This window comes from Myotis brandtii, unplaced genomic scaffold, assembly GCF_000412655.1.
Source record: "Myotis brandtii unplaced genomic scaffold, ASM41265v1 scaffold285, whole genome shotgun sequence".
NCBI classification, from domain to species: Eukaryota; Metazoa; Chordata; class Mammalia; order Chiroptera; family Vespertilionidae; genus Myotis; species Myotis brandtii.
In genome coordinates this window covers 2,613,952-2,634,167 of record NW_005360891.1, presented here as the reverse complement: position 1 = coordinate 2,634,167, position 20,216 = coordinate 2,613,952, and the positions used below count along the sequence as shown (strand labels likewise).

General features: G+C 41.4%; 1 protein-coding gene and 1 long non-coding RNA gene across 4 annotated transcripts in view; both read right to left on the bottom strand.

The window, feature by feature from the left end:
• SYBU (syntabulin (syntaxin-interacting)) overlaps positions 1-20,216 on the bottom strand; it is an 87,068-nt gene that overhangs the window by 47,275 nt on the left and 19,577 nt on the right. For 2 of the 3 annotated variants that reach the window (XM_005869054.2, XM_014541979.1), the window contains exon 3: positions 15,085-15,282. In XM_005869054.2, coding sequence (XP_005869116.1) covers positions 15,085-15,154 — 70 coding nt within the window. In that variant the 5' untranslated portion in view covers positions 15,155-15,282. Of the gene's footprint in view, positions 1-15,084; positions 15,283-20,216 lie in introns of those variants that run through there. The other variant, XM_014541980.1, reaches the window with a different exon arrangement.
• LOC106726577 lies at positions 1,957-3,906 on the bottom strand. The gene is made up of 2 exons (XR_001362640.1): positions 3,862-3,906; positions 1,957-2,098 (listed from the first exon to the last, which is right to left on the bottom strand). It is a non-coding gene; the product is annotated as an uncharacterized LOC106726577 (long non-coding RNA).

Genomic DNA, 20,216 nt, shown 5'->3' with positions numbered 1-20,216 from the left:
AAAAAAATATTATAAGTATTACAAAGGGTATTACATATGTGTCCTTTTTTTCCCCGCCCTTGACAATCCCCTGCCCTCCCTTACCCCCCAGTGTCTTATGTCCATTAGTTATGCTTATATGCATGCATACAAGTCCTTCGGTTGATCTCTTACTCCCCTCCCTTCTGCCCCCCAACCCTCTCTGGCCTTCCCGCTGCAGTTTGACAATCAGTTTGAGGCAGCTCTGCCTCTGTATCTATTATTGTTCAAAAGTTTGTAATGGTCTTTATTATCCATGAATGAGTGAGATCATGTGGTATTTTTCCTTCATTGACTGGCTTATTTCACTTAGCATAATGCTCTCCAGCTCCATCCATGCCGTTGCAAATTGTAAGAGTTCCTTCTTTTTTACAGCAGCATAGTATTCCATCGTGTAGATGTACCACAGTTTTCTAATCCATTCATCTACTGATGGGCACTTAGGCTGTTTCCAGATCTTAGCTATGGTGAATTGTGCTGCTATGAACATAGGGGTGCATATATCCTTTCTGATTGGTGTTTCTGGTTTCTTGGGATATATTAACGCCTGGGACAATGGTGTCAGCACAGAGTGACTGCTTAATACATATTTGTTGAATGAATGAATGCCAGCCAGTCAATGTACAGCTGGGATTCAAACCTAGCTTTAGCAGAAATCTTATATGTGGCGAAGTAAGAGGTTTATATTTCCTTTAGAAATAGAAAGTCTTCCTTAGACTCTTACATGGCGAGCTCCTTCCTGCAATGCCACAAACATTCTAGACTCTGCATCTTAGAACATAAGGCCACTGTCGCCAGGTTCCTGAGCGTGACCGCACTTAACCACAATTTGCATCCACGTAGCTTACTGCCGCACCTTGGCTGCTATCAGGTACAGGCTTAGCTGGTGGAAGACTTGAACTCACTGACTTTCCCAAATGAAGATATTGTATTTTTCAACACATCACTTTTTGTCAATAACCCTACAGTACACCAAAATGCCGCACAACAAATTACACCGATGAAGACTGAGGGATCGGGGTAATTATCCTTCTGGCTCCTTACCTGTCAGGGAAAGGGCACGGTTTGCTCACACATACGGCCTGGGAGTTCTCTCTGCCAGGTTCTGGGTACCTCAGCCCTCCTCCCGCCCCTGAATGATGTGGAATGGCTCCAAGCTGTTGCCGGGCATTTCACCATCCCTTGTTGGATCTCCTTAACTAGGCCTCTGCCTTTACATGCAGACGGCCTCTTCAATAAACTCTCCTCCTCACTAAGGAACAAGATCAGATATCTGCATGATTTACAGCTCTGGGTTTGTGAGTCTGTGTGTGAAAGAAGTTTCCAGCTTTATTTCTCTTGCCAGCAGTGGGTGTGTGGTCTGCTGGAGTGTCTGCTCTGTGTGACAGGCTATAGTGCTTCGTTCTCTACACGTTACTGCACGTAGTAAGCGCTTGGCCGGCGCCCAAATCAGTGGCTAGAACATTGTACATGCAATAAATCCTAGTGAGCCAGGATTTGGATGGCAGGCACCTTTGGGGAGAAGAGGATTATAACTGACGAATTCTGAGGGAAAAACCACTAGCGGACCATTTGGCAGCATTACATTGACCGGGGGCATCATCAAAAGCACAGATGGGAGAAAGGCATGAGAGTAAATATGTAACCCCGCCATAAACATAAACACGACGTCCACTCATCACAGTTCAGCTTGGTTTTACTGCTCTGGGAAGAAGAGACAGATGTTATAATCGTCCACCACAGAACAGTCTCTGCTATATTCAGAGTGAAAGAAAGTTCCAGAGGTCCATTTCAGTATCAATGCAAAGCTCTTGTTTAAGCTGAGAAGGTCTAAGGATCTTTGTTTACGCGATAGGCCAGCAGCACATAAACATTTTGACAAGTAGAGCGAGGACCAGTTCACAATTATGTGGAAAACACTGAAGACCTTAACATTTCTTTGATGTTCACATCCTCATGGTTTATTGTACTAATCTGCATCCAAACGGTCTTATGTGTTCAACTTCCTGTATTTCATTGAAGTTACACTAATGTTCATTGATTTTGTTATCAGCAACAGCCAGCAGAATCTACATATAGACTGTATCAGCGAATTTATAAAAATTAATAAGACTTTTTTTTAGGGCTATACAAACATTAGAGAAAAATAATTTCTGTCTTAAATCAACACATCTTTTTTGATTATCACACTCCTCTACTGCAATTAAAATCAATCCTTTGAAAGCAGTTCTTACAATCAGTGCAGTGGTTAGGAGTTAGGAGCAAACTTATTCTGTTTAAAATCCATTTACAAGCTGTGTGACCTTGGGTGAGTTACTTAACCTCTCTGTGCCTCCTTTTCCTCATTTGTAGAATAGGCGATAATGATTTCCCTTTTTAGCACTGACATTAAGGTAAAATGAGTAGAGTGCTCAGATTTTAGCCTGGAACAGTCAGTGCTCAATAAATATTAGCTAAAAATGTTTTAAATCCAAATTTCAGTGTTATCCAAGCCCACAATTGCATGTCCTCCCAGATATTTTCATAGGTCTCCAGAATAGGTGGCAGTCGTTACTTGAGGCTGGGCCGAGATGCTGCAACCCCTTTGATTGTAACTATAAGCTATTAGAAAAATAACGCCTTGCCAAGAGTGCTGAAAGTTTCCATATAACCAAAATCTTCTCTTTTTGGCACTAAAAGTCTAGTTTTTTCTACTCTATGAAAATATTTCTCTTAAGACCTTTTTCTGCCCCCAAACACATCGTTTTCTGCCAATTCCACCACTGCAATGACTCAGTCTGTTTCTAGAACATTAATTACTGCACTAAGTGCCATAAAGCATTTAAACATTTAAATGCTTTTTAGTGGCCTTTTGTCTGCTCTTTCATATTTTCCCATCTCTTTCCTCATTGGCAATGTACCAGCTGTCAAATTGTACTCTTGTCAGTGTCCTATAGCAAACATTCCTCCAGATTTACGTAAACGGGAATAACACGACATGCTAGACTTTTGTTTCAAATAAACATTAAGTTCTATATAAGAGAGTTTTAAGGGTTTCCTTGGAAATAAAGTGCATTGCATTTGTGACCTATCTATTTTAAGAGCTCCACATGACCATTATTACTGAGAAACTACTTATGCCAGGTCCAACACCGGGCACTTTACATTCAATCGTCTATTTAATCTTCACAACAACCCATTGTACAGATGCTAACCATTAAGTTTCAAGACCAAAACTAGTAGCTGAAGCGCACACTCGATTTGAACCTAGCATGCTGGACTTGAGAATCTGGTAGTTAGAAAGCACTCCCTTCTCCCCTCCCCCACACCCCCAGGGTAGGACAAGTTAGGTAACTTGGGGAGAAGCCCTGTTAACGCTCAGCTCCCAGCTCTCCTCTAGGCAGCGCAAGTTATTATAAGAATGGCCTCCCCAGGTAAGCTGTCCGGCTCTCATTTCACAGAACTCTCTTTGAAGTGAAAGCGATGCTGGTGATAAGCGCAGGGACGTCTGCAGGCTGTGGGCTGTGTGTGAAAGGACGTCTCTCTCCTAAGGGAAGCAGTGTTGATCAGTCCCTAACCTACTTGGTGCCCTTCTGAGTTTCCTAGCAAATGCCCCCAAATGTGGGAAATAGCTTTTTTAAAGGAACCAATCCTCTGTTATTGTTGCGAAGTTATTATGGTTCATCTGGCCAGGTTTCCAATTTCAGTGGCCTGGGTGCCATCTGATGATAAGGGAATACTAACGTGGTTTGAATGCTGATAAAATATGGTGGGGTGGCATCTTTCAAATGCAGATCTCAATGTTTCAGTCTCTAAATGTGGATTTCTTTATAATCAAAGTGGCCCCAACTATTTGCTCTTTACCTATCCTCTTAATTGCAGGTGCTGGGTTTTTTTCCTTTCACATTTTCTTTTTTTTCTTTATTTCAGAGGGGAAGGGGGAGGGAAAGAAAGAGCGAAAAACATCGATGATATAGAATCATTGATCAGCTGCCTCCTGCATGCTCCCTCTCCCCCCATCTCCGCCCCCGCACCGGGGATTGAGTCTGCAACCCAGGCACATGCCCTGACCAGGAATCAAACCATGATCTCCTGGTTCATAGGTCAATGCTCAACCACTGAGCCACGCCAGCCAGGCACACATTTTCTGATTATTCTGTTTCCTTTGCTCTGGAGAAAGGATTCAGGGCTTGTATTTGTAAAACATTGGCACTGAGTCTTTTTCTTCCAGAGTAAGATATAGTGCTCCCTGAGGAGTAGATCAACATAAACGGAGGCCCAGGAATGCCACTTGATGTACTAGCGGTAACCCAACTAAGGCCTTTCCTTTCTGAGTAAAATAAAAATCTCTTCAGTAAAACTGCAAACTAAATATAGGAGGAGCACCTGGGCCGAGGAATGTTCCAGCCCCGAGTCTCCCACAAGTTCCCAGCTGGAATACCTCACCCTTCACTCCTTTCCTTCTGCTCTGCACTGGAGGCCCGGCGTATGACACAGTATTCTCCCTGAGGTCATAAGCTCCCTAAGAGCAGGCTGACACTGAGGCCATCATTGCCACATCTTCCCGATGCTCCCCCCACAGTAAATAGGACTCCTCACACAAAGTGTGCGCCCCCTTCTCGGTGAAGGATGTATTGGACGCCTCCTGTACGACAGGCACCCTTCTAAGCTCTGGAGAGTCCACGTCAACCTCTGCTACACTGACTTGTAGGTAAAAGGAACACATCAAGCCACGATCCAACTGGACTGTAGGGATGTTTTCTTTTGCCCTTTGGTGGCAATTTTCCATGAAATCCACACAGGCACTGATAGAAGCCAGAATAACAGAAGGCTCGCTGCCTCTAAGAAGTTCCAGGAGTCGTGCCTGGAGGCGGGCAGGGCTCCCACGCTGCGTGTGCCACCGCGCCCTGTTGGGAAGGGGCTGGCTTCGCAGCTCACCTTCCTGAGCCCTTCCTGGCGGCCTGTACCTATTTCCCTTTTCCTTCTGCATCAGGTACAGTCAGCATTATCAGCTCGTTGGTAATGACCAAAGGGGCATTTCAATAACTCCTTTCTGAGGTGCACAGCAGTTTGTGCCAGGATCTAGAACAACCAACCTAAAATTAAATGGGCTCCTGTTCTTTATTGTTCACGGGCCATGAGCATCTGTCTAAGAGACACTAATTGCTTGCTATTTTAATAAAATGGTATTGGTTCTAATGAGACGGTTTATTTTTAAAAAGTAGAGCGTGTACCAAGATCGGTTTGGGCTGAGGAGAGACGGCCACTTGGGGCCAGGGAGGAGGGGGGACATTTTAAACCGAGAACTCTGTCTTCTTGTGGTTAACAGATTATGTCTCTGTGCTTTACAAATGTGGGAGTCATCCAGGGGCCTCATTTCCAGGATTTCCTCTCTTCCTATGTATGTGACTGACAGGTTTATTCTGCTGAAAGTTCAGAGAACTATAGGCCAAGGTGCAGATTTTTCTAAATACAAAAAGAGCTTACTGTGCAGAACTGGGTCCCATTCAAATGCTCGAACAATGTTTTCAGGGATCGCCTTAGGCATTTTAGGCAACTAAAAAGTAAGTTTTAACCTCTGAGCTTGATTAAATGCAAATAAAAAATATATTTGCACAAGGTCCTTACCTGCTTAGGTGATAGGTATACCTATGTGTAATAAAGTTAGAAGCAGTTGACGAAAGTGGTGTGTCAGGCTCTGCCTCTGAGAGGCAAGGGTCATTAAACTAGGATTCATAAATCCTAGTAAAGGAGATCCCGGGGATTGAGTCTGCAACCCAGGCACATGCCCTGACCAGGAATCAAACCATGATCTCCTGGTTCATAGGTCAATGCTCAACCACTGAGCCACGCCAGCCAGGCACACATTTTCTGATTATTCTGTTTCCTTTGCTCTGGAGAAAGGATTCAGGGCTTGTATTTGTAAAACATTGGCACTGAGTCTTTTTCTTCCAGAGTAAGATATAGTGCTCCCTGAGGAGTAGATCAACATAAACGGAGGCCCAGGAATGCCACTTGATGTACTAGCGGTAACCCAACTAAGGCCTTTCCTTTCTGAGTAAAATAAAAATCTCTTCAGTAAAACTGCAAACTAAATATAGGAGGAGCACCTGGGCCGAGGAATGTTCCAGCCCCGAGTCTCCCACAAGTTCCCAGCTGGAATACCTTCACCCTTCACTCCTTTCCTTCTGCTCTGTGCTGCAGGCCCGGCGTATGACACAGTATTCTCCCTAAGGTCATAAGCTCCCTAAGAGCAGGCTGACACTGAGGCCATCATTGCCACATCTTCCCGATGCTCCCCCCACAGTAAATAGGACTCCTCACACAAAGTGTGCGCCCCCTTCTCGGTGAAGGATGTATTGGACGCCTCCTGTACGACAGGCACCCTTCTAAGCTCTGGAGAGTCCACGTCAACCTCTGCTACACTGACTTGTAGGTAAAAGGAACACATCAAGCCACGATCCAATTGGACTGTAGGGATGTTTTCTTTTGCCCTTTGGTGGCAATTTTCCATGAAATCCGCACAGGCACTGATAGAAGCCAGAATAACAGAAGGCTCGCTGCCTCTAAGAAGTTCCAGGAGTCGTGCCTGGAGGCGGGCAGGGCTCCCACGCTGCGTGTGCCACCGCGCCCTGTTGGGAAGGGGCTGGCTTCGCAGCTCACCTTCCTGAGCCCTTCCTGGCGGCCTGTACCTATTTCCCCTTTCCTTCTGCATCAGGTACAGTCAGCATTATCAGCTCGTTGGTAATGACCAAAGGGGCCCTCTAGGCAGCGCAAGTTATTATAAGAATGGCCTCCCCAGGTAAGCTGTCCGGCTCTCATTTCACAGAACTCTCTTTGAAGTGAAAGCGATGCTGGTGATAAGCGCAGGGACGTCTGCAGGCTGTGGGCTGTGTGTGAAAGGACGTCTCTCTCCTAAGGGAAGCAGTGTTGATCAGTCCCTAACCTACTTGGTGCCCTTCTGAGTTTCCTAGCAAATGCCCCCAAATGTGGGAAATAGCTTTTTTAAAGGAACCAATCCTCTGTTATTGTCGCCAAGTTATTATAGTTCATCTGGCCAGGTTTCCAATTTCAGTGGCCTGGGTGCCATCTGATGATAAGGGAATACTAACGTGGTTTGAATGCTGATAAAATACAGTGGGGTGGCATCTTTCAAATGCAGATCTCAATGTTTCAGTTTCTAAATGTGGATTTCTTTACAATCAAAGTGGCCCCAACTATTTGCTCTTTACCTGTCCTCTTAATTGCAGGTGCTGGTTTTTTTTCCTTTCACATTTTCTTTTTTTTCTTGATTTCAGAGGGGAAGGGAGAGGGAAAGAGAGAGCAAAAAACATCGATGATATAGAATCATTGATCAGCTGCCTCCTGCATGCTCCCTCTCCCCCCGCTGGTCCCATTCAAATGCTCGAACAATGTTTTCAGGGATCCTTAGGCATTTTAGGCAACTAAAGAGTAAGTTTTAACCTCTGAGCTTGGTTAAATGCAAATAAAAAATATATTTGCACAAGGTTTTTACCTGTTTAGGTGATAGGTATACCTATGAGTAATGAAGTTAGAAGCAGTTGACACAGGAATCGAACCGTGACCTCCTGGTTCATAGGTCAATGCTTAACCACTGAGCCACGCCAGCCGGGTACACATTTTCTGATTATTCGTTTACTTGCGTCACTTCCTTTGCTCCTCTGGAGAAAGGATTCAGGGCTTGTATTTGTAAAACATTGGCACTGAGTCTTTTTCTTCCAGGGTAAGATATAGTGCTCCCTGAGCAGTAGATCAACATAAACAGAGGCCTAGGAATGCCACTTGATGTACTAGTGGTAACCCAACTAAGGCCTTTCCTTTCTAAGTAAAAAAAATCTCTTCAGTAAAACTGCAAACTAAATATAGGAGGAGCACCTGGGCCGAGGAATGTTCCAGCCCCGAGTCTCCCACAAGTTCCCAGCTGGAATACCTTCACCCTTCACTCCTTTCCTTCTGCTCTGTGCTGCAGGCCCGGCGTATGACACAGTATTCTCCCTAAGGTCATAAGCTCCCTAAGAGCAGGCTGACACTGAGGCCATGGTTGCCAATCTTCCCGATGCTCCCCCCACAGTAAACAGGACTCCTCGCACACAGCGTGCACCCCCTTCTCAAGGGCATGTATCTGGGTTGCGGGCACATCCCCAGTAGGAGGTGTGCGGGAGGCAGCTGATCGATGTTTCTCTCTCATCGATGTTTCTAGCTCTCTATCTCTCTCCCTTCCTCTCTCTGTAAAAAATCAATAAAATATATTAAAAAAAAAAAAGACCTAAGGCCTTAACCATTCTCAGCAAGACAAGTGGCTGATCCTTACTTACCAAGTGAGTTACCTTCTGCAGGATCAGGAACTTGCTAGGTGTGAATTTTGTGTGCACACGTAGAGTTTTAAGTCTTATGTTAACATGATTATTCTTTATTATGATTATTAAAACAAGGAAGGTCAATGGAAATTTTAACTCCTATTTTAAACTTAGTTTGTTCTTTTTGCACCACTCTTGTCTTGTGTTTCACTGTTTCCTTGTACTGTTACCACTGTAAAATGATTTTAGAATGAGTGGTGGATATTTGGGGAGATAATTTGGGGTGGATAGCAAAAACGAAATAATATCAGGTTGCATTCCAATCCTACGTTACTTTCACAATGAAATCTACCTTTTCTTTGCAATCCATGAGGCTGACATTCATTCCAGCATCATTTTATCTTCTCAATCCCAGAGGCCACCTTTGCTGCATTTGAGGTCAACAAATGTTGACCAAGCCCCCAATATATACCGACCCTGTGTACTAGGAGAACTCAAAGAGGATGACAGGGCTCCTACTCTTAAACTTACATCCCATGTGTTATGAAAAGACACTCATCATCATTATCCATCAGGGAAATGTAAATTTAAAAGCATAATTAAATACCAATTCACACTCACTAGAATGGCTGTCATAAAAAAAGGTAAGCAATAACAATTGTTAACTAGGACGGATGTGGAGAAATCAGAGCCCCCATACATTGCTGGTGGGGATGTAAAATGGCACAACCATTTTGGAAAAACAGTTTGGCAGTTAGTTCCTCAAAGAGTTAAACATAAAGTTACCATACTTGTCAACAATTTTACTCCTAGCTATATATCCAAGAGAAATAAATTCATGTCCATACAAAAACCCGTACCTGAATGTTCATAACACATTATTCCTAATAGACAAAAAGCAGACACAACCCAAATGTCCATCCACTGTGAATGGAGAAACAAGATTCGTATATCACAACACCAAGGCAGGAGATTAGTAACCGGGGAAGCTGGAGGTAGTACTGGTGAGAGGGTACCTGGGGACTCTGTATTCTCCACTCAATTTTCTATAAACCGAAATTTCCTTAAAAAAAGTCTATTTAATAATGTGGCTTATCAACATAATAGAATGTTATTGATCCGAATCCGTGCAATATTGATGAACCTTGAAAACATTATGCTAAACGAAAGAAGCCAAACACCAAAGGCTGCATATTGCATGACTCCATTTACATGCGCTGCCCAGAGCAGGCTGACCCATAGAGACAGAGACTAGTTAAGGCGTTGCCAGGGGCGGGGGGAAAGGGAGTGTGCAAGTGACTGCTCGTGGGCACAGGGTTTCTTTTGGGGGTGATAAAAATGTTCAGGAATTAGTGGTGATGTTGCACAACGTTTTAAAACCCACTGAGTTGTGCACTTCAAAGGTGTGGATGTGAATTATATCTCAATATTAAGAGGACAACTGAGCTGGAGGAGGGAGGGAGGCAGGTCTTGTCCTTGGGTCCTGAGGGGAAGCCGAGTTTTGCCACCCAAAATATGCCTTTTGGGGAAATTAGTTTAAGCTGGTTATTTTTCAGAACCAAAAGAGTCAAGAAGAGCCTTTGACTTCCCCCCGCCTCACCTGCCTAAAGGAATTTGGATGGAAAAAATCTGCTTTTTCAGGAAGCTATCACCTTAGTACAATATAAACTAAGTGTGGCAGACAGGGAGAAAGCTGCAAAGTCTGGTTGTTAGACTCCCATCTGTGCCCCATTGTTTCTGGGTGGCCTGGCAAGAATTTGTTTAACAAATATTTGCTCTTTTTCATACACCTGTGAATTGCTTACTTCCCCTTTGAAGCCCTCTTCTTTGTCCAGAAGTGCATAAAAGCCTCAACTGCCTGATTTGTCCAGGAGTCCCATATTCTTAGGGAACCCCCGTTTGTACATTTGTAATACGATTGGTTATTTTCTCCTGTTAATCCAGTGGTTCTCAACCTGTGGGACGAAACCCCTTTGGGGGTCAAACGACCCTTTCACAGGGGTCGCCTAAGACCATCGGAAAACACATATATAATTACATATTGTTTACAGTAGCAAAATTACAGTTATGAAGTAGCAACGAAATAATTTTATGGTTGGGGGTCACCACAACATGAGGAACTGTATTAAAGGGTCGCGGCATTAGGAAGGTTGAGAACTACTGTGTTAATCTGTCTCATGTCAATTTTATTATTAGACCAGCCAGAAGCACTTAGAAGAGTAGAAGAAAAATTATTTTTCCTCCCACACAGTATACAAAGTAATGGTTTTATTTCTTGTCTATAATTAACATGACATTCTTTACCTCACTGCCTCTGTCCTAAGTATTGAGGACATCCAACACTCTTTTTACCATATCCATCTTAGAATGAGTGGTGGATATTTGGGGAGATAATTTGGGGTGGATAGCAAAAACGAAATAATATCAGGTTGCATTCCAATCCTACGTTACTTTCACAATGAAATCTACCTTTTCTTTGCAATCCATGAGGCTGACATTCATTCCAGCATCATTTTATCTTCTCAATCCCAGAGGCCACCTTTGCTGCATTTGAGGTCAACAAATGTGGATCGATCCCCCAATATATACTGACCCTGTGTACTAGGAGAACTCAAAGAGGATGACAGAGCGTCTACTTTTAAACTTAAATCCCATGTGTTATGAAAAGACACTCATCATCATTTATCCATGACAGAGATGTAAATTTAAAAGCATAATGAAATACCAATTCACACTCACTAGAATGGCTATGATAAAAAAAAAGGTAAGCAATAACAATTGTTAACAAGGATGAATGTGAAGAAATCAGAGCCCCCACACATTGCTGGTGGGGATGTAAAATGGCACAGCCATTTTGGAAAAACAGTTTGGCAGTTTCTCAAAGAGTTAAACATAAAGTTACCACATGTGTCAACAATTTTACCCCTAGCTATATATCCAAGAGAAATAAATTCATGTCCATACAAAAACCCGTACCTGAATGTTCATAACACATTATTCCTAATAGACAAAAAGCAGAAACAACCCAAATGTCCATCCACTGTGAATGGAGAAACAAGATGCGTATATCACAACACCAAGGCAGGAGATTAGTAACCGGGGAAGCTGGAGGTAGTACTGGTGAGAGGGTACCTGGGGACTCTGTATTCTCCACTCAATTTTCTATAAACCGAAATTTCCTTAAAAAAAGTCTATTTAATAATGTGGCTTATCAACATAATAGAATGTTATTGATCCGAATCCGTGCAATATTGATGAACCTTGAAAACATTATGCTAAACGAAAGAAGCCAAACACCAAAGGCCGCATATTGCATGACTCCATTTACATGCGCTGCCCAGAGCAGGCAGACCCATAGAGACAGAGACTAGGTAAGGCGTTGCCAGGGGCGGGGGGAAAGGGAGTGTGCAAGTGACTGCTCGTGGGCACGGGGTTTCTTTTGGGGGTGATAAAAATGTTCAGGAATTAGTGGTGATGTTGCACAACGTTTTAAAACCCACTGAGTTGTGCACTTCAAAGGTGTGGATGTGAATTATATCTCAATATTAAGAGGACAACTGAGCTGGAGGAGGGAGGGAGGCAGGTCTTGTCCTTGGGTCCTGAGGGGAAGCCGAGTTTTGCCACCCAAAATATGCCTTTTGGGGAAATTAGTTTAAGCTGGTTATTTTTCAGAACCAAAAGAGTCAAGAAGAGCCTTTGACTTCCCCACCCTCTCACCTGCCTAAAGGAATTTGGATGGAAGAACCTGCTTTTTCAGGAAGCTATCACCTTAGTATAATATAAACTAAGTGTGGCAGACAGGGAGAAAGCTGCAAAGTCTGGTTGTTAGACTCCCATCTGTGCCCCATTGTTTCTGGGTGGCCTGGTAAGGCAGCGGTTCTCAACCGGTGGGTCGCGACCCCTTTGGGGGTCGAACAACCCTTTCACAGGGGTCGCCTAAATACATCCTGCATCTCAGATATTTACATTACGATTCATAACAGTAGCAAAATTACAGTTATGAAGTAGCAACGAAATAATTTTATGGTTGGGGGTCACCACAACATGAGGAACTGTATTAAAGGGTCGCGGCATTAGGAAGGTTGAGAACTACTGTGTTAATCTGTCTCATGTCAATTTTATTATTAGACCAGCCAGAAGCACTTAGAAGAGTAGAAGAAAAATTATTTTTCCTCCCACACAGTATACAAAGTAATGGTTTTATTTCTTGTCTATAATTAACATGACATTCTTTACCTCACTGCCTCTGTCCTAAGTATTGAGGACATCCAACACTCTTTTTACCATATCCATCTTTCTTTTTCATATGCTGTCTTCCCCACTGCGTATCATTCCTTTTCTTTTTTATATGATTCAAAAGCAATAGATTATTAACAAATTCATCATGACTAACATTTATCAGGAGCCTAGGAAAGAGGGGACTTCTTTTTCACACAGTTTAAGTTTTGTCCTGAGATTAAATGACGTTCTCTTTGGTTGACGCAAGATGAAGAATAATCCATTAAGATATGCTGTGCACATCAATTATTCAGGAAGAACAAAAGTTGACAGAGATGGAAGAGGATGCCAGACCTTCCAATGGAAAAGGACACCTGCCAAGCTTTGCCTCCATTCAAATAAAGCTGCCTATAGCTCCTTGCACAGTAATGTCATCATCAAACAAAAATTAGAAGACAAATGTAAGGAATGAGGACTCATGCAGGCTATTAATCTGTCTTTTCAGGCTCATAAATATGTATAGGATAACTGTGGATGTTAAAGAAAATAATGCAATATAGATGTTGTCTCACAATGCCAATGCTCATATCCTTTTACTGTAAGGTTAAAACTTCAGTTCTACTGAAACTATATTTGCTCACTTACTGTATATATTTCTGAGATACAAAACATTTATTTATATATTGCAAATTCTGAAAATTGACCTTTTCTAATATTCATGGTATTTCATCCAATACAATAATGATCTCTATTTCATTGAATAGTTTTTAATATTCTGTAATCCTTGAATATGTATATTTTCATATACATAACTGGTGTATCAGTTAATAATGTGGATTTTTTTCAATAGATGGAGTTATACATATGTTGATATATATGCGATTTGATATGTATGCTATTTTGTTGTATTGACAACAAGCTTCAAAACTTCATATGCCAAATTTTCTGAAGGTGTTAACATCATAGGTATCTTTACACTTAAAAATGTCAAATTTTGTGCCAAAAAAAGAGCATTTGCGGGAAGTTTTAATTCATTACTTTATTTGGAAGAAAAGTGCTATTGGAAGTTATCATATACTTTGGAAAGCTTATGGTGAACATGCTCCATCTCAAGATACTTGTGAACGCTGGTTTAAACACTTTAAAAGTGATGATTACAATGTGAAAGGCAAAGAACGTCCAGGTCAACTGAAAAAGTTTGAAGACCAACAATTACAAGCATTATAGGATGAAGATGTGTGTCAAACTCAACAACAACTTGCAGAAAGATTAAATGTTGCTCAGCAAACAATTTCCGATCGTTTACAAGCAATGGCAAAGATTTTAAAGGAAGGAAAATGGGTGCCACATCAACTGAAAGAGAGACAAATGGAAAACCGAAAAGTCATCAATAAAATGTTGTTTCAACGGCACAAAATAAAGTTTTTTTGCACCGAATTGTGACTGGCGATGAAAAGTGGATTCATTTTGAGAATCCCCAAAATGCACAAAATCATGGGTTGATCCAGGTCAACCATCAACATCGACTGCAAGGCCAAATCGCTTCGGAAAGAAGACAATGCTCTGCATTTGATGGGATCAGGAAGGTGTGGTGTATTATGAGCTTCTAAAACCAGGTGAAACCGTTAATACTCATTGCTACCGACAACCAATAATCAATTTGAACCATGCTTTGATCATAACATGAACAGAATGTGCCAGAAGACACAGCAAAGTAATTTTGCTTCATGATGACACACCATCACACACTTCAAAACCAGGTAAAGACACGTTAAAAGATCTTGCCTGGGAAGTATTAACCCACCCGCTGTATTCACCAGACCTTGCTCCTTCAGATTACCACTTGTTCCGATCGATGGCACACGCACTTTCTGAGCAGCAATTCAAAACATATGAAGAAGTAGAAAATTGGGTCTCTGAATGGTTTGCCTCAAAACAAGAAAAGTTCTACTGGGACGTTATGCACAAATTACCTGAAAGATGGCGGAAATGTGTAGCTAGCGATGGACATTACTTTGAATAAACACTTGTGATGTTTCTCTTGAAAGTATCATGTTTGATTGCAAAATCTGCATTAGTAAGCAGTACAACTGGTACATATAACATCATATTCATATTTCAATCTTTAAAAGCAAATAAAATAACTAGGTTTGCAAGTATGCTCAGCCCTAAAGATCTGCATCAAGATAACCTCTTATTTTCATAATTTGTGGGCACTTTAAATGGTACCAAGTAACTTCTTAATATAATTTATGTTGGGATTAATTATAGAGTTTAAATGTCTACTAGATCATCCAGTTTACATTTCTTCAACGTTGCTCCATCTTCTGTGTCTTTATAATGTACTCCTATCACCATAATGACTCAATTTTTAACAACTAGTGGAGAAAATATTCCACTCTTTGTCCCACATCCTTTTTGACAACAGAGGTTTCTGGGTTCTGGGTACAGCATTAGTGTTCCCTGTCTTGACATACAGGTGTTTCATTTCAAGTGTGAATTCACTGCAGTCATACCACGCTGATAACAAGATGAATATAAGTGCATTTACCTGGCTTTACAAGGCCTGACTTGGGTTCCTTCTTATATCGAGCTGACTGGATGCTTCCCTCGCCAACCATTCCAACTGTGCATTTCTTCCTGGTAAAGTCTTCATCACTTCCAGGGCGAAAGCCAACAGGACTGTTTCCAGCATCCGAGGGCGTCTTCACAGGAGACACGGACTGGCTACTAGGACAGCCAGTGTCATCTGGAAGACAGGAACCAGTAAGTGTTCAGTGAGGAGGAGGAAATCAATGATGGCCGAGAGAAACATACAGTGAGCCATGCACATAAGCGCGCGCGCACACACACACACACTCACACACACTTTGCTTATCAAGCCCCAGGCTAATGCCTTTAAATGATTCTCCTTTTATTTTCCATAATTTGGTCAATCATTTTAACAGAGAAAATATCAATGATCAAACCAAAAAACTTATATGCTTATATGCATAACCCATGGACACAGACAATAGTGTAATAAAGGCCTTAGGGGAAGATGGGTGTGGGATGGAGGGGGTCAATGGGGAATTGGACATTTGTAATAGTTTCAACAATAAAGATAAATTAAAAAAATAAAAAATATCAATGACCAAAAAACATATTTTAAGGCAATACCTTATAAGCTTTTCGGATCACAATTATTTATGTAATATTCATGTTCTCAAAGCCTAAATGTTTGTCTTTTTTTAAAAAAATATATTTTCATTGATTTTTTACAGAGAGGAAGGGAGAGGGATAGAGAGTTAGAAACATCGATGAGAGAGAAACATCGACCAGCTGCCTCCTGCACACCTCCCACTGGGGATGTGCCCGCAACCAAGGTGCATGCCCTTGACCGGAATCGAACCTGGGACCTTTCAGTCCGCAGGCTGACACTCTATCCACCGAGCCAAACCGGTCTTGGCTGTTTGTCTCTATTTAACACATTAGGTAATCTACTTTGGGGTCATAAATGTCCATGGATTTTTGATGGGGTTAAGTAATAATTCAGCACAGCAACCTGGATCATTAATGGGAAAGCTTCAGAGTTGTCTGTGTTAGAAAAAAAAATTACTTGAATATTATTGACCACACCCAGTTTTTGATCACTAACTTGGCCCATCATTTGGTTAACAGAGTGAGAGATAAGACAGCTGGCATTGTGAGTTCAAGGAAGCAGAGAGAAGTGGTCCTGTTTTGTTATTATGTACATCCAAAAGTATATTAATTAGTGTCTTGCTGTCTGGGGTAAATAGGTAAAATGAATTTTGATACTCAAAATGTTCTCTTAACTTCCAAGTTACAGATTATTACCACTGTCATTATTATAAATAAATATGCATGATGGGAAGTGACCTGTGTAGACGCTTATTCAGCAAACAGGAAAGTTGTACTGCTGACTCCTATAAGTGCTTTCCACACTTATTAAATATTTATGATGGTTGGTTAATTCAGGTATACTTTGATGAGGAGAATTTTATGGGAATTTAATGCAAATCAATATTACTTAAAAGTATGTCCACTCAAACTAATCAATCAGTGGTAATTTTCATTACTAAATATATCTTTGTTATACAAACATATTTTGATGCCAGAGTTACCTTAGTAACTAGTTAGACAAAAAAAGAAGACATTTAGTAAAACTTTTAGAAGTATTATACTTTTATTAATATTAAAAGAACTAAAAATAATTTGCCATCTATGAAAATCTATCTTAAAACTCCATAGCTTGACTAAAGACAGAAATAGAACTAAGCCTGAATAAAATATACCAATTGTCTGAATTTAGAATCCATCTAAAAAGAACTGCCATTGCTTCATTTTTGGCCTTCATTTAAGTTTTTATTATGAAATAGCCTAGTTCCTGGAATAAGTAAATTTGGAACTGGTAAAATGATTTATTTCTCCTAATATCCTTTTTTTTTAACTTTTGGACATAGTGTACATAGGACCTCAAGAGTCTACTTCTGGAGTGAATGGTGCTTGGTGCATTGCCCGTGCCTACTGCCTTTGCTGCTCTTTTCAATGTGCTATGTTCTTCCTGAACTCCCGAGTGACAGAGTGATGAGAACCCCTCTTGGCTGCTACTGCGCAGCTATTTCATGGCTTATTATCCCTGCCTTTCTCTTACGTTTGCAGGTCCCATGTTTCACCCCAAAGAAATTTGAGCTCCTTCTCTAAAGGTGCAAAGCCATTACCAGACAGATTCCAGCGCTTTGACAAGGCTCCACAGGTCTGCACAATGCCTCAGGAGAGTCTCTCCTTGCTTCCTACCCCGAAGCAGATCAACCCAAAAGAATGAGGCCTAATCATTCAAAATTACCCATTGCCTTTAAAGTCATTTCTTTATGAGTCGGTTCCATAAAATACTTCTTTAGAAAGAGAGATGGCCCAAATAAATAAAAATCCATGCTTCAGATTTTCTACCCTAAAAAGTAATTTTTTTTTCTCGGAAACTCTTAGACTCAAAGTGACACTATTAAACAATTCCTGGTGTTGAGAAACTATCAAAAGTATGCTTTAAATAAACAGAAAGCATATGTGTCCTGTTTGGTTCTATTATCATTTTGGTTAAAGTTAAATAAGAGTATGTTCGCACCATGTCTTCAGTGCTAGTAATTTCAAGGATTAAGTGCTTGGATCTTATTAAAAATTGGAAACTGAAATTATTTAGAGTGGTAAATATTTAGGGAAGGCTGTAAAAATTTTTCATTTTCCACTTGGAGTGTGTGCCTCACCTTTCACTAGTATGTATAGCCAGTATCTCCAGGGACAGGTACTGAGAATAAAATTTTTAGTGTATTTTTTATTGATTTTAGAGAGAGGGGAAAGGAAAGGTAAGGAGGGAAAGAAGGAGAGAGAGAGAGAGAGAGAGAGAGAGAGAGAGAGAGAGAGAGAGAGAAACATCAATCAGCTGCCTCCTGAATGCACCCCAACTGGGGATTGAACCTGAAAGCTGGGTATGTGCCCTGACTGGATATAGAACCAGCGACCTTTTGGTGGATGGGACAATACTCAATCAACTGAGCCACACCCACCAGGGCTATCTAAATAAAATTTTAACTTTAGTTACCTAATACATCATTTGAATCACTACATAAACTAGTGTTGACCCAGCAGCTCTTACCTGTCTAATATTGTGCTTCATATTAAACAGGAAACCATAGGAATACAAGACATGGCCTTTCATTGGTTAAACAAATATACCAGTAAAACAGGAAACCATAGGAATACAAGACATGGCCTTTCAAATATACCAGTCTATCAAGCCTCAGCACTGCACCAGCCCATAGGCATTATGCCCAGTCCCCACACTGATGGCGCATATAAATAAGCCCAAAGAAGTTGGTCCATGTCACTTACAATGCAAGTGATATTTCCTATACACTGGCAAGCCTATTAAGGCAAATCCATAGCCATGAAAATCTGTGAGCTAGAGAAGCTGGGACATTTGCCTGTTTTGCCTAGTGGGACCCACACTAACAAAGGAATCTGGCTTTGCAAAGGGCAGGGCCATAAATTTTCCTACCCCGGAGAGCACACTTCAAGTTATGCAAAGTAAGGCCAAAGCCAGGGCCACAGAACTTCCCATACGGGAGGGCTATCTCATCACCAGTGACACCTGGGGTATTTTCCTCCACGCAGTACTGAAGGAGTGGTTATTTTTTCAACGTCATGTTTAAGGCCCCTTTTCCACTCTCCCCCTTCCCTCTTCTTCCTCCTACTCCTTTTTAAATTCCTGGTCACAACTGGAAGCAGATCACCAGTCCAGATAAAGATAATTCTCCTTCCCAAAAGTCTATGTAAAATATTCTTCATTCACATTTACTCCGAGAATAGTGCAGACACGTTGATGTTCTCTGGCTGCTCATGCCTAATCTCCCACAAGCCACGCTACCTGTGGATCAAGCACATATTGAAGAGATTTATTTATTGGACCGGCTTCGGGTAAACCCTTTGCCTGTGCCTTGTTTCCTGCTTTGTACCTTGATTCCTGAATTTGTCCTGTAGAATCCAGAGATTTAGAAATGCAACATTTATAATGACAGCTTTTGTTAGTTAGGTTAGTACAGTATGAAGAAATTATCAGTGAAAGGTAGTTCTACTGATTCCATGAGAAAACTGTCTCTGGGCAGGAAACGGCAGAAATCCTGAATGACCTACCCCAAAAGCGTGAGTTGTTCCAAATTTCCAGAAGCGTGCCAGAGAAAGTGAGAGCATTTTAGTCTGGTTTTGGCACCAGGGAAGCTTTGCTCCAAGGACTTTAGGAAGAGGGTGTGGAAGGCTGTCTGCATTGGAGAGGGAGGAGTTTTTCTTGTAAAACACATAGAGGCACGTGTGCACACATCCACTCATACACCAGCTCTTACACTGTTGAGTTTTTACACTTCTTTCTCTATTATTCATGGTAAGAATAACTTCAACACACACACACACACCAGAACCATGGTCCATGTTTTAAACAATACGTGATACATTCAAAAATATAGGATGATTTCTTCATGACACACACACACACACACACACACACACCCCAGAACCAAGTTCTATGCTTTATACAATGCATGATACATTTAAAAATATAGGATGATTTCTTCATAGGGTCAACATTTAAAATCCCACTAACAAGGGCCACTGGTGAAACTCAGGTAAAAGTGGCCCTCATCAAGGCCACATCTAAATGACCACTAACTACAGTGAAGGAGACACATTTACTAGTACATGTCTTCCCTGATTTACATTACGGAATAAGTTATTTTGCTGTTGTTGTCCTTGTTTATTTGCTTTGAACCTGTCAATATGCAGGACTGAGAATAGTAGAAAGAATATTCCCAGATCCAGGAACCCCCAGAAGTTGAGGCCTAACTAAAGTGTTGCAGGAGATATACCTACTAACTAGTTTCCAAATTGTTGTTAAAGGAAAAAAATGTAAGGTCTATAAAGACAAATGGGAAAACCAGGCACCACTCATATGTGGAATCTAATGAACAAAATTAACTGATGAACAAAATAGATCCAGAGACATAGAAGCATGGAACAGACTGATGAATCTCAGAGGGAAGCGGGGGCGGGCAGGGAGAGATTAACCAAAGAACTTATGTGCCTATATGCATTACCCATGGACACAGACAATAGTATGGTGAAGGCCTGGGGGTGGGG